Source organism: Eubalaena glacialis, chromosome 16 (assembly GCF_028564815.1).
Source record: "Eubalaena glacialis isolate mEubGla1 chromosome 16, mEubGla1.1.hap2.+ XY, whole genome shotgun sequence".
Taxonomy (NCBI): Eukaryota; Metazoa; Chordata; class Mammalia; order Artiodactyla; family Balaenidae; genus Eubalaena; species Eubalaena glacialis.
In genome coordinates this window covers 81,798,336-81,813,532 of record NC_083731.1, presented here as the reverse complement: position 1 = coordinate 81,813,532, position 15,197 = coordinate 81,798,336, and the positions used below count along the sequence as shown (strand labels likewise).

Genomic DNA, 15,197 nt, shown 5'->3' with positions numbered 1-15,197 from the left:
TTTTCCTGGAGCTAGAAAAGTAGTTATAAAGTTTATTTGGAAGAATAAATATACAGGAATATCTGGGAAAACCCTAAAAATAGAAAGAAAAGAAAAAGAGCAGTGGATGGTGGAAGGTAGGCCATACCAGATAGTAAAACACATCATAAAGCCTCAAAAATTAAAATGATGTGTTTTATCATTTTATTTATTTACTTATTTAGATTAATAGAAGAAAAAAATCCAGAATGAGCCCAAAATGCATGTAGAAATTTAGAATTTTATAATAATGATCACGCCAAGAAGTTATTTTAAAACTATTTAGGCATAAGAAATCTTTCCTAAATCTAAAAAATTACTCCCTACAATCTTTTCCATAGAATTTATTTATGTGACTCATCTTTATTCAGCAAGTAGCTTAAAGGTAAACTTATCCTAGATTATATCTAAACCGTTAAGAATTCTTAACAAATCAAGACCCGAATTATCTACACTAAGAATAGAACAGCAGAAACGGTTGTGACGAGATTAATAAATGAGTAAGGAAGAGAAGTAATGTAAAAGCAAAAGACCTATAGGAAAGTTGAGTGACGTTTGAAGACTGTTTAGCAAACATGTATTGATCCCCTGCAGAGTGGCAGGAATTCTAATAGATGTTGCGTAAATAATGCCCCTCACTTTCAGAGAACCCACCTTCACGTGGGAGCTGATGTCTATGCAAGACCACAAGTAAAGAGCTGAAAGGCTATGTTACATGTTTGTATGAGGGTCAGGGGACACTCAGGAGGGAATAATTCGTTTTAATGGGATGGGATTCAGGATATTGGGGAGGAACAGAGAAAGCCTGCACGGAGTTGGGAACATTCAGGTAGGCTGTGAAAGAGTGGGGTTCACCTGGTAGAAAAGAAGGACACAGGGGAGGGTAGGAGACCCACTCCTGATGCAGAGATGGAATGAACGTGGCCTCGCTAGAGTTTGGGGAGCTTGTGGGAGAAAAACAGGATGGGTGGCATCCTTCACTGGTAGGTTAGAGCCAGATACTGTCTGGTCAGGTATGCCGTGCAAGAAATGTTAACTTGATCTCATAGGCATCAGGAAAACCACCCAATCTGTGATTTTTAAATAGAAAGGATTATAATCAGTGTAAGATAGGACAGCAATGAGGGAATCAATTTGGGGAGACTGTTTAGGAGGTTACTGCAGCATCCCAGGAGAAGGTGCTGGAAGCCTGAACTGTAACAGAGGAAGTGGGAATGGAGAAGATGCCAAATTCAAAACATATTTTGTAGATAAAACCTATAAAATCAGTTGAAAGGATGGAGTGAGAGTCAGAAAGGGAGGAATGAAGGTGATGTCCATCCAGTGACGAACCATTCCCTCCCCCTGGCCTATTTGTTAGATCCTGGAAGCTGGTAGCTGCGCTCTGGCTGGCCTCCCTGCCCCTGCTCCATGCCCCACGCTGCAGAGTTCTCACATGGTCTCCTTGAGCTTCATGGCTTCCTGTCACCATCATGAGAACCCTGGTCCCGTTATTTAGCATAGCACGCAGGGTTCTTCGTGTGACCCCTGCCTTCCTCTCAAGCCTCATCAGCCGCTGCTTCTTCACCTGGCCCTATGTCCTGGCATACAAACCATCCCCAGTTTCTGAAACATGACCCCTCTTCACCTGCTCTCTTAGCTTCTTTGTGCTGTTGCCTCTCCATAAAATGCTCTTCACTCCCCATCATCTTGGTTTCTAGTGTCAAGCATAGTACCTGGCCCAGTGTAGCCACTCGAATGTTTGCTTAATGAACAAATGAGTGAATGGATTTAAGTTCGTCTGAGTTTTCGTCTGCCCCTGGAAACCTTTCCTGACCCCAGTCCTTGTGTTTGCCATAGGTTGCCCTTCTTCCCATCCTCTAGCTCCTGTCCCCGCCAGTTTTTCACTGTGTCTTTGAGTTGACTGTTTATTATTTGTCTCCCAGCTGCCACCACCTCCCATAGATTGTGAACATCTTAGGGAAAAAGGATAAACTTTTATCTCTATATCCCAGTGCTTATTATATATTAGTCTCAATAGATGTCGGAGGGTAAAGAGATGGGAGGTGAAGGTGGGTGGTGTTTACAAGGGCATAATCAACAGTAGGACGGATTGATTCTCCTCTTGGCGCCAGGGGATGCGGTTCCCTAGGACCTGGAGGAAGAAGGCAATCGCCAGTATTCACCTTAGAAAGGAGAGAAAGACATGACTTCCCCCAGAACTACTCAGTCCTGCCCACTTGGCTATTTGGATCCGTCATCATAGATTATTTACCCAATGGGCACCAGGAGGCAAATACCCCATAAGTCCCAGGTGGTGCAGTGTACCTCATAGGCACCCTGCCACCCACCTGTGGCCCTCCATTACCAGGCATTCAGAAAAGAATAACCTCTGTACAGTACCATTTAATCTGCAATCTTTTATCTTGGTTTCTGTTGTAGAATAAGGACCCCAAGATGGCTCGAGTTGCACTGGAATCTCTGTACAGATTACTTTGGGTTTACATGATTCGAATTAAATGTGAAAGCAACACAGCCACTCAGAGGTAAGGAGCTGGCCTGGGTTAATGGTAACCCCATCATTGAGTTACCGGTAACCACGTCACTCAGCCAATGAAAAGGGTGTTTTGTTTCATTGCCACCTACGCTAACCAAACTAGAAGCTGTTCAAAGCTGACAGTTTGTAAAAGCTCTAAGTCCTCTGGACATTTTCAGGCTTTCCTTAGACATTGGCTCAACAGCCATTACAGAAACTCCAACCTCTACCAGGATTGCCAAGTTCTGTGTCAGGACTACATTCACCACTTTAACAAAGGAAATGGCTATAATTTTCCAACTGCCCTTAGTTTTGCAGAAAACCTTTTCAGAGAGTAATTATGCTAATGGAAAAGAGATGAAGTGGTTTGTTTTCTTTCTCTGAATTCTCTCTGATACTTAGATAAGATGAAGCATCTGCCATTTCCCTTAATGTACAGGAGCTCAGCCAATCTTGCTTGTTTTCTCTTTTTTTCCCTTATCTTTCAGCCGTCTTATAACCATCATCACAACACTTTTCCCCAAAGGGTCCCGTGGTGTGGTGCCGAGGGACATGCCTCTGAACATCTTTGTGAAAATCATCCAGTTCATTGCCCAGGTAATGGAGATGCTTCTGGCAGTGAGAGTCTTCTAATTGCCTTTAAGTAGCCACCTCCTTTTTATGAAGTACTAACGGATGAAGAGTCTAAAATAATCTCACGTGTGTAGACTTTTCAGGATGGTTTTGCAAGTGTTTGCACACATAGCTTTTTTTTTTTTTTTTTGCTTCAAAACAAATTGTGACATGGTGTGCCAAGTGTTTTCCGCATTTGACAAATGAAAGAACTGAGAGGCGGGGTTTAAGTGACTGATCTGAGGTCACAGAGCCTATTCGTAAGAGGGTCTCTTGACTCCTAGTTCCTGTTTTTTCCTGCTTCTCCGCTCTAGATTCTTCAAGGCAGGAGGAAATTGAGTCTGATGTTTGGAGGAAATAAGAAGACGATAATTTAGTGAACCTGGAGGAGTAAATAAATCATAATGCTCTTTCACCCTGTGAAAAAGAAGAATGTAACGGGAATATTAGCGTTTATCAAGCACTTATTCTTTGCCAAGAACTGTTCTAAGCACTTCATACATACTATTTTACTTAAGAACTGGGTCCAGTGATATTAAACATTTAGCGTTTACTATTTAGACCCAAGACTTAGTTTTTAAAACACTTTGTGTATAAATGGTTTTCATCCCAACTTTGGCTTCCTTGTGATTTAGAGAGAAGCATGAAAAGCCGCTTATTCCAATCCAGCCTCTGCCGTGAGCCAGCTCCATACCCTAAAGAAGTCATAGAACATCTTTATTCTCAGTGTCTTTATCTATAAAATGTGGATGAAAGTGCTTACCCAGTATCCCTCAGAACGTTGTGTGGATAAAGGGAAATAATAGGCATGAAAGTACTGTTGAAGTGTAATTGATATTGCTATAAAGACATAAGGTTCAATGGCTACTTCACAGACCATTTAATATATAATATCTCTCTGTGTGTTTAATGCAAGGAAGTGTCTCTCTAATATTTGTACTTAGGGAAAGGACAGTGCTTGCTTTGCAGGTGGATGAATTAACAGAACTTTTCTACATGTGGTTATCATGTGGCTGAGAATGTGCTTTGATTATTCTGGAATATATTGTATAAAATGAACGTGACATATCTTAGTAGTCACTGTCTCAAATTATTAGAATCTGGCTTAAACGTTCTCATTTAAGTAACCTTAATAGTTCTTATTTGTTGATTATTCATTTCACTTGCAGGATTGTCTGTTGTAATATGAGCCAAGGGATTGGAAATGTTAGAGAATAGAAGAAAATGGTCATTTTGCAGTGGTATTTGTAAAAATATATTTTAAACTGAGTTTCAAGAAGGTGTCAGCATTTGCAGGACAAGCAGGAAGAGTTTATACTGTGTAGAAGCCCAGATACTCAGAGTGTTTTGGTTTTCCACTTTTTGGTTTTTAGTTATTAGTCATTCTGTGCTTTAGGGCCTAATTACATATATAAAGCATCTCCACATGCCACATGGAAATAGGAGCAGCTCCACCAAAGGTTCGGATGGACATGGTTTTCCTTCAGGGATTCTCTGTGATGCATCGAACTAAGCGATACCCCTCTTCCTTCAGAAGCCACCTGTTTGGTGCATATGACAAGAACAGACATTTTCATGTTGAATTAAAATAACGCTTTGTTTTGATTTCCCTTTTTCACTATAGGAACGTTTAGATTTTGCAATGAAAGAAATCATTTTTGATTTTCTTTGTGTGGGAAAACCAGCAAAAGCTTTCAGTCTCAATCCAGAGGTAAGAATGACCCTTTTGCGTTTATCGACAGAAGCCTACATTTGCTTTGCAACCTTGGGGGATGGGGTGAAGGCCATCTTCTCCAAAAAAGTCTTCTGTTTGTTTCTCTCCATGTTATTTGACTGAAATAGTAGAGAAGTAAGATTTTGGGGTGAATAGACTTAGAATGATGAAAAGTTGACGTCCTACCACATTCTGTTCTTGTAGAAGGGAGTAAACCTTGCCCCGAAAGGTAATCTGTCTCTATATGTTTGGTTGTTTATTATAGAAAAGTCAATACTTGTAACTATTTTGATGCAGATTAGCAAGTTGAGGAGTATTGAAAGTGATGAAACAGAGAAGAATAAATAGATGCAATGATAAAATACTAAAATCTAGTGAAATTAAATAAGTAATGTATGCATCTTTGATTCTGTGACAGCATCACAATTCAAGGACCAGGCAAATCATGGAAATGAGTGTATGATGGGTATGATGTACCTCATGGCGGGGGGAGGGGGCCGGCTTAGGCAAATGAAAAGCACATGCAATTTTAAACTTCTAAAAAGACTGTTGGTGGGAATTCCCACCAACAAAGTGCAGAGTCCTAACCACTAGCTATAAGACATTGACCTCTCTGAACTTCAGCTTTTTTACTAGTAAAAGGGACAAACTACTTTTCTAGATCACCTCACAGAATCTTCGTGATATTACAAATTCATAAGCAAAAAAAGAAAGAAATTGCACACCAGAAAAAAATTTTTAAACGTTGTTCCTGTCATCACTATGATATTGTCTGGCTCCTTCATTCTGTCAGTAAGGAAGGAGACCCAGAGCCCAGAGGCTCGGAATAGGCAGCTGGTTAGCAGCAAGAGGAACCCAGGTCTCCCTGCCTCCTCATGCTTCCTCCCACCACACCCTGAATTCTCTTCTTGGCGCTAAGGTTGCCATGTATGTAGGGACAGCCCAACAAGCCCCAAAATGGGAGTTTCTGTCTGGTGTTTAATGACATCACAGGCTTCTGGAATGGCTGCAGCCAGGGTCAGTGGGCCAATGGGAGGGGGACAAAGCCAGTGCAAATTCAGGGCATTTTGGCTGGAAGGAGGCCCATGGCCCAAGTACTAAAGAGTCTTCTCTTGCTTGGGAACAGTGGTTCCATGCTTTTCAATGGATGAAGGATAGTCTTTTTTTTTTTTTTTTTGGCTGTGCTGTGTGACTTACGGGATCTTAGTTCCCCGACCTGGGATTGAACCCTGGCCCCTGGCAGTGAAAGCACAGAGTCCTAACCACTGCACCGCTAGGGAATTCCCAGGATAGTTTTTCTAGTAAATGGTACTAAACAGTTAGACATCCACTTGCAAAATAATCCACTTCAACCCATAATTTGCCCTGTCAGGAAAAATTAACTCAAAATGAATCATAAGCCTAAATGTGAAATCCGACATCATAAATCTTCCAGAAGAAAACAGAAGATAAAAATCTTTGTGACCTTTGGGTAGGCAAAAATTTCTTAGATAAGATACAAAAAGCATAAATTACAAAAGAAAAAGTTGATAAAATAAAATACAAAAGTATGCCCTTTAAAAGTTAATGTTAATAAAGTGTAGAGCCACAGACTGGGAGAAAATGTTTGCAAAACACGTATTGACAAACTCTTCTATCCAGAATTTTTAAAGAACTCCCAACTCAATGACCCAATTTTTTAAATGGACAAAATGAAGAGCCTCTTTACCAAAGAAGAGATACAAATGGCCAATAAACCTATGAAAAGATGTTCAACTTCCTTAGTCATTAGGGAAATGCAAGTTAAAACCACAGTGAGATGTGCTGAGAAGGATACAGAGCAATTGGAACTTTATACTATTGATATTTTAGTGAGAATGCAAAATGGTACAACCACTTTAGAAAAAAGTTTGGCAATTTCTTATAAGGTTAAACATACACTTGGCATATGATCCAGCAGTTCTACCCCAAGGTGTTTATCCAAGAGAAATTAAAACATTTGTCCACAAAGATTTGTATCAACATTTATAGCACCTTGATTCATGATCACTAAAAACAGGAAAGCAACTAATGTTCAAACAGCTGGTGAATGTCGAAACAACTTGAGAATCATCAACACAATGGAATACTATTCAGCCATAAAAAGGAACAAACTACTGATACTACAACAACACCTCAAAAGCATTAAGCTGAGTGAAAGAAGCAAGACACAAAAGGTTGTGTCTCTTTGCTTCCATTTATGTCACATTCTGGAAAAGGCAAAATTATAGGCAGAAATTAGACACTGATTGTCAGGTGCTGAGGTTGGAGGAGAGGACTGACTGACTGTAAAGAGGCACAAAGGAACTTTTGAGGATGATGGAAATATTTTATATCTTGAATGTGATGATAGTTACCTGACTATATATGTTTCTCAAAATTCAAAGAACTGTACAACTAAAAGGAGTGTATTTTACTACATGTGAATTATATCTCAATAAACTTGACTTCAGTAGAAAACAGTGGAGATTCTAGCCTACAATATATATTTGCCAGCGGGAACTTTTCAGGTATTAATCGTCACCGTAGCCTTATATGATCAATAGGTGTTATTATTCTCATTCTACAGAAAGGAAGCTGAGAATTGGACTTGGAAAAGTTAAGTAATTTCTCAAGACCAGACAGGTAATAGAAGGAGAGGTATGATGCAGAGCTATATAAAACATAAGAAGAAATTGTTTTTGAAATTAAGTTAAAAATATATTTCCCAAACTATCCCAACTTACTTCTGCCCTTAGAATTATTCAGAGAAAAGGAAAACTAAGAGAACTGGCAAGGATGGCTCATAAATTGGATAATCCACTTGCAAATAATTGAAGCTTGATCACTTAAGTCAATTCACAGTCATCCTATTGATACTGCATCTCCAGAATTGAACACTGTATTTCCTCACCCGAAACAGTGCTGTGTCTTGAAAAATATCCACAAATCTAGAAAACATTTCATGAAAGAACTACTAAAATAAATGAGGAAACTAATGGACTTTAATATACATTTCAACTTTTTTAAATGAATACTCTTTCATTTTAGAAAATGGAGAAAGAATATTACTGAAGACCGTAAAATCATAAAATACACATTGGACTGGGTATGAATGGGCCAGAGAAATGTTTACCACACCCTGGTTGAAATACCCCTACTCCTTGAAGCTTGAATAAATAGTTTAGAAGTCGATATTACTTCATGTTCTAAGATATAATCATGTACTACAGAATAGGTGATTCGGGCAAACCCAACTTGAATGTATAGCTTCCCACCTACTAGTTATGTGGCCCTCAGTTTCCTCACCTGAAAAATGGGAATAATCATACCTTCCTTGCATGGCTATTTTAAAGATGAGAGTTAATGAGCAGTTCTGGATATATTTTAAGAACTCAATAAATTGTAATTAGATTATCATTGTTAGTAACGGTAATTATTCTCTGCATTAGGTAGCGGTCTGCTTAGGGAACTTATTACTTGATGTGGTTTGAAAATATTCGTGTAAATGTTTACACTTGGCTGTTTAAGGAAGTACAGATGTTTTAGTACCTTCTGACCTTTTAAGATTATTGCTGCTGGGAGCAACTCTCCTAGGGAGTCATCTTTCAGAGCCAATATTATGCCTTATCTGAGCCTGGGGAAGATAATGATCTGGCCCAGAATGACATTTCTTCTTATGAGTTCATGTGTTTTTATCAGTAACAGGTTCTGTGGCTTCGAATTCTTTAAATTTATTTTCAAACTTGCCAGTCTTTGTGAATCAAAAGTCAACAACCTGCAATTCAGAGCAGACAACTTACATTTTTATGATTCACATTTGGAACTCCCGTTTGTTTTCATTCAGTCTTTGTGAGTTAACACATGTCTCCTCCCAGGAGACAAAGAGATTTTTGCTGACCTCAGTTTACCTTAGTTGCAGCTGCTCCAGAGGGTGACTGCCTATCCCTTGGAGGTGCACCCAGGATTCCCCCCAAACAGAATGAGTCTGACCATCTCAAACATACCCTCCAAGTTTGGTGAAAATCTTCCCAGTTGTTTTCTTGTGATGCAGCAACAAAGAGTGTCAGAAACTTAATTTCATTTTCTTAGGTTTGGCCTAAACCCTTTTAAATGATTTTCCCACACTAATCTAGAAGGCAAACCATGCTTAACTTCTTTGAAAGACTGATGGCTTAATTTCACGACAATAATTGGGTCTTTCGCTTTATCATGAACATATTGTCTCTTACAGAGGATGAACATTGGTTTACGGGCATTCTTGGTCATAGCTGATAGCTTGCAGCAGAAAGATGGGGAACCTCCCATGCCGGTTACCGGAGCCGTTCTCCCTTCAGGAAACACACTGAGGGTGAAGAAGACATATCTGAGTAAAACACTAACTGAAGAGGAAGCCAAAATGATAGGTGGGTTTCAAAGATGTGTTTGCACTGGGCCTTATTAAGCCTTTAAAAATGACCAATAGACACTTACCCTTAGTGAGATATATTTTAAAAATCTTCATAAAAGTAGCTGATGAGACATTTCAACATTAATTGTTTTGATTCATGCTGTGGTTTGTTTTACTGCCCTTTAAACTCTTTGGAACTTCCTGGTAAACATTTTGCCATTTAAATGTTAGATTTTTATCTGTGGTCTTTTCAAACTTCTAATATTGATTATTTGCAGTTTACAGTAAATTTCTAAGATATCTGTGTGCTTTGGTAGATAATCCTGTTTATAAAGCAAACATATAAATATATTCATTCATTTATTCATTCCCTCATTCATTTTTATAGTTCCTTTTCTTCTTTTTTTTTTTCAGTAAAATTAGTTTAATCTGTGTTTTAAACATGCCAAGTCCCATACATGCCAGGGTATATTGTGGGTTTAGCCTACGTGAGATTATTTTCTTTTTAATTTAACTGTCTTAACCCAAAGAGATGATTTTTTGCATTTGTTTCTCTTTTACTGAGTTCCTGAATTTAGAAACCTACTGCAAACTTGTTAAGTTAGTTCCTGGATTCCAAAGACCTAGAGGAAACATATGAGGAAACTTTTTCCTTTAAAATATTTATCTTTAGTTATGCAATGCTTAGATGAGTTCAAAAATATCAATATTTAATACATGACAAATAACTATTAATAATTATTTCATTAAAGTACAAATTTTAAACACAAAGCAATTTACTTTACATTTGTATTATATACATAAATATATAAAATGCATATACATATATGAAATACATATTCTGTACACATTTTCTTCCGCTGAGAGCGGTAAAAATAATATACCTGAGGTAAATTTTCCTTCATTTAAAAATTTATGATGTGAAGTCATTTGTTGCCTTTACTAAAAAAACCCACACATATATTTCAGAGAATAATATAAAGTTATTAAAATTCTGACCCCAAATGAGAATTATCTTTTATTCACATAACCACTCATTATGGTGAATTTTTTTATACTAACCAGAAACATAAAAATTCTAGTGTGGAACTTTCTGTTTCCTTGTTTATTTTTACTCTTCTGGAAAATATTTCCCTTTGAAGTATTAGAATTCCTATGTGTTAAACTTAAATGATTCTTTCGGGAATACCCACTACATGTGGGCACTATGCTAAGAGTCCTGCAGATAAGAGATTAAATTAGACTCTGCTCAGAGAATTCACTGACCCACAGAAGGTCTTCAGTAAAAATGTATCACAGAGGGTGAATAAAATGGGATTTCACTCTTTGATAGATTTAGTCAAAGATGTAACTGTAATGCATATTTTTCAGGCATGTCATTATATTACTCTCAAGTACGAAAAGCTGTGGACAACATTTTAAGGCACCTTGATAAAGAAGTAGGAAGGTGTATGATGCTAACTAACGTCCAGATGTTAAACAAAGAACCCGAAGACATGATCACGTGAGTATAGTGAGGACTAAGTTTTCAGTGAAGGATTAATGAACCAAAAGACACCAGCAGAGGTTCTTCCCCTTTATTCTGTATTTTGTTCTCATGTTATTAGAGTCCAAGTTCTAAGAAGTGTTAGGGATAGTAAAAACATCATTTGATAATATTTGACTAACTGTAAAAATAAAGTCAAACCTGAGATTGATCTGTTTTGATAATATTTCAAGTATCATTAGGACAGTAAGTTAGAAAATAGGCTCAAGGCACTTTTACTGGTCCACATTTTTCAGAAGTAATGTTTTGCTCTCAAGCCCATGTGATATAGCTCATCACCAGTTTAGAGACATTCCATCTTTATGAATCTCAAGTTTACTTGTTTCTAGTGAGCGTTCCTGAACAGTGAGAGTTAAACCTGCTTAATATTCTCTATGTAACTGTGTCATAGAAATACTGGATTTTAAGAATGCATTTGTAGCTTAGAATGTAGAAATCAGATGTTCTTAGCCAAAATCCAAGATCTAGATTTGTAATCAGAGCTCCTCATTAGAAACTCACACAAGTTGTATTTGCTGCTTGTAATTAATTATGGCAGGAACGCAGGTTAGGTTATGACTGTTTTAAGACAGTTTGGACTTTGTTGTTGAACTATGAATTAAATTATATTTGGCACCTGTGGCATACATTTCTAAACATATAATTAGGAAAATTTTCTTTGTCACTCAGTGTGTCCAATTCCAAATATCACAGTTAGTTGGAAGGTTGTTACCTATATAGGGAAGTTCATATTATGAGTGTGTATTTTCATTACAATGGTAGTATGTCAAAAACAAACTACAGTGAAACACAACATGATAAAAAAGTTTAAAATACAGAATTATTTTAAATAGGTATTTAGCAGTATGGCAAGTTAAAATGAAAGCCTCCTCCACAGAGCTCCACTTGAAATCTGCATCCATTCCTTGGTTCAGTGTGATTTCTTCCAGACCTTTCCCAATGTCAGCACAAATGCATATATACATTTTCTTTTTTACAAAAATGGAGTCATACAGTGTATATTGTCCTACAGCTTGCCAGTCACTTCATTTAAATGATATGGAGAGCACGTTGCTTTAGATTTCTCAACCAAAATGATAGCAGAATTGAAATTGACCAAAGTTAATAACATTAAATATCTTGTCTACAGCTCTGGTACTTACCTCACAAATTGCCAGATTGTCCATAAACCTTTAACCTCCTTACTGCATACTCTCTGAATATATTAAAGCAGTTTTCAATTTACAATGTAGAAGATGTAAGAAATGCTTTGAAAACTTCTGCCATATAGTTGTTTCCTCTAAAAGAGTAAGGAAATGAAAGACCTTGAAAGGAAAACTATGTTTATAATCCAGAGATCATAAGACAGGGTTAGGACCAAAACAATACATTCAAAACCATAAAAGGTACAGGTTTAAATGTAAATGTTAACATTTCATTTGTATTTTCACAATACCTTAAACTTTTTCTAAGGTGATTCTTTACTTTTTCCTATTCAACCGTCTTAAGACGCCCCACCCCAAATAGGGCTAGAAATAGTTTTCATGCTAGACTTTAAAGCAGATCCCTGAGTGGAAGATGGCTTATGGCTACATTTCTAAAAAAACAAAGAGATAGGGAGACCTTCAAGATGGCAGAGGAGTAAGACATGGAGATCACCTTTCTCCCCACAAATACATCAGAAATACATCTACATGGTGAACAACTCCTACAGAACACCTACTGAATGCTGGCAGAAGACCTCAGACTTCCCAAAAGGCAAGAAACTCCCCATGTACCTGGGTAGAGCAAAAGAAAAAAGAAAAAACAGAGACAAAAGAATAGGGACGGAACCTGCAACTCTGGGAGGGAGCTGTGAAGGAGGAAAGGTTTCCACACACTAGGAAGACCCTTCGTGGGCGGAGACGGCGGGTGGCGGAGGGGGGAGCTTCGGAGCCACGGAGGAGAGTGCAGCCACAGAGGTACAGAGGACAAAGCGGAGAGATTCCTGCACAGAGGATCAGAGCCGACCAGCACTCACCAGCCTGAGAGGCTTGTCTGCTCACCTGCCGGGGCGGGCGGGGTCTGGGAGCTAAGGCTCGGACTTCGGAGGTCAGACCCCAGGGAGAGGACTGGGGTTGGCTGTGTGAACACAGCCTGAAGGGGGCTAGTGAGCCACAGCTAATCAGGAGGGAGTCCGGGAAAAAGTCTGGACCTACCTAAGAGGCAAGAGACCATTGTTTTGGGGTGCACGAGGAGAGGGGATTCAGAGCACTGCCTAAATAAGCTCCAGAGACAGGCGCGAGCCGCGGCTGTCAGCGCGGACCCCAGAGACGGGCATGAGACGCTAAGGCTGCTGCCGCCACCAAAAAGCCTGTGTGCAAGCACAGGTCACTCTCCACACCACCCCTCCCGGGAGCCTGTGCAGCCTGCCACTGCCAGGGTCCCATGATCCAGGGACAACTTCCCTGGGAGAATGCACAACGCGCCTCAGGCTGGTGCAACGTCATGTTGGCCTCTGCCGCCGCAGGCTCGCCCCACGTCGGTACCCCTCCCTCCCCCCAGCCTGAGCGAGCCAGAGCCCCCTAATCAGCGCTCCTTTAACCCCATCCTGTCTGAGCGGGGAACAGATGCCCTCAGGCAACCTATACACAGAGGTGGGTCCAAATCCAAAGCTGAACCCCAGAAGCTGTGCGAACAAAGAAGAGAAAGGAAAATCTCTCCCAGCAGCCTCAGGAGCAGTGGATTAAAGCTCCACAGTCAACTTGATGTACTCTGCATCTGTGGAATACCTGAGTAGACAACGAATCATCCCAATATTGAGGTGGTGGACTTTTGGAGCAACTGCAGACTTGGGGTTTGCTTTCTGCATCTGATTTGTTTCTGGTTTTATGTTTATCTTAGTTTAGTATTTAGAGTTTATTATCATTGGTATATTTGTTTATTGATTTGGTTGCACTCTTCCCTTTTTTTTTATATACAGATATATATTTTTTTTTTCCTTTTTCTCTTTTTGTGAGTGTGTATGTGTATGCTTCTTTATGTGATTTTGTCTGTATAGCTTTCCTTTTACCATTTGTCCTAGGGTTCTGTCTGTCTTTTTTTTTTTTAGTACAGTTTTTAGTGCTTGTTATCATTGGTGGATTTGTTTTTTGGTTTGCTTGCTCTATTCTTTCTTTCTTTCTTTTTTTCTTTTTTTATTACTTTTTAACTTTTTTATGTTTAATAATTATTTTTTATTTTTTATTTTAATAACTTTATTTTATTTTATTTTTTTCTTTCTTTCTTTCTTTTTTTTCTCCCTTTTCTTCTGAGCTGTGTGGCTGACAGGGTCTCAGTGCTCCGGCAGGGTGTCAGGCCTGTGCCTCAGAGGTGGGAGAGCCGAGTTCAGGAGATTGGTCCACCAGAGGCCTCCCGGCTCCATGTAACATCAAACAGCAAATGCTCTCCCAGAGAACTACATCTCAACGCTAAGACCCAGCTCCACTCAACGACCAGCAAGCTACAGTGCTGGACACCCTATGCCAAACAACTAGCAAGACAGGAACCAACCCCACCCATTAGCAGAGAGGCTGTCTAAAATCATAATAAGGTCACAGACACCCCAAAACACACCACTGGACACGGTCCTGCCCACCAGAAAGACAAGATCCAGCCTCATCCACCAGAACACAGGCACCAGTCCCTTCCACCAGGAAGCCTACACAACCCACTGAACCAACATTACCCACTGGGGGCAGACACCAAAAACGTTGGGAACTACAAACCTGCAGCCTGCGAAAAGGAGACCCCAAACACAGTAAGTGAAGCAAAATAAGAAGACAGAGAAACACACAGCAGATGAACGAGCAAGGTAAAAACCCACCAGACCAAACAAATGAAGAGGAAATAGTCAGTCTGCCTGGAAAAGAATTCAGAGTAATGATAGTAAAGATGATCCAAAATCTTGGAAATAGAATGGAGAAAATAAAAGAAACATGTAACAAAGACCTAGAAGAACTAAAGAGGAAAGAAACAATGATGAACAACACAATAAATGAAATTTAAAATTCTCTAGAAGGGATCAATAGCAGAATAACTGAGGCAGAAGAACGAATAAGTGACCTGGAAGATAAAATAGTGGAAATAACTACTGCAGAGCAGAATAAAGACAGAATAAAAAAAGAATGAAAAGAATTGAGAACAGTCTTTGAGACCTCTGGGACAATATTAAATGCACCAACATTCGAATTATAGGGGTCCCAGAAGAAGAAGAGGAAAAGAAAGGGACTGAGAAAATATTTGAAGAGATTATAGTCGAAAACTTCCCTAACATGGGAAAGGAAATAGTCAGTCAAGTCCAGGAAGTGCAGAGAGTCCCATACAGGATAAATCCAAGGAGAAACACACCAAGACACATATTAATCAAACTATCAAAAATTAAGTACAAAGAAAAAATATTAAAAGC

At 39.1% G+C, this 15,197-nt stretch overlaps 1 protein-coding gene across 4 annotated transcripts in view; it reads left to right on the top strand.

The window, feature by feature from the left end:
- FRY (FRY microtubule binding protein) overlaps window positions 1-15,197 on the top strand; it is a 327,509-nt gene that overhangs the window by 185,974 nt on the left and 126,338 nt on the right. For 3 of the 4 annotated variants that reach the window (XM_061171162.1, XM_061171164.1, XM_061171163.1), the window contains 5 exons: window positions 2,440-2,543; window positions 3,022-3,130; window positions 4,770-4,856; window positions 9,091-9,262; window positions 10,618-10,750. In XM_061171162.1, coding sequence (XP_061027145.1) covers window positions 2,440-2,543; window positions 3,022-3,130; window positions 4,770-4,856; window positions 9,091-9,262; window positions 10,618-10,750 — 605 coding nt within the window. Of the gene's footprint in view, window positions 1-2,439; window positions 2,544-3,021; window positions 3,131-4,769; window positions 4,857-9,090; window positions 9,263-10,617; window positions 10,751-15,197 lie in introns of those variants that run through there. The other variant, XM_061171165.1, reaches the window with a different exon arrangement.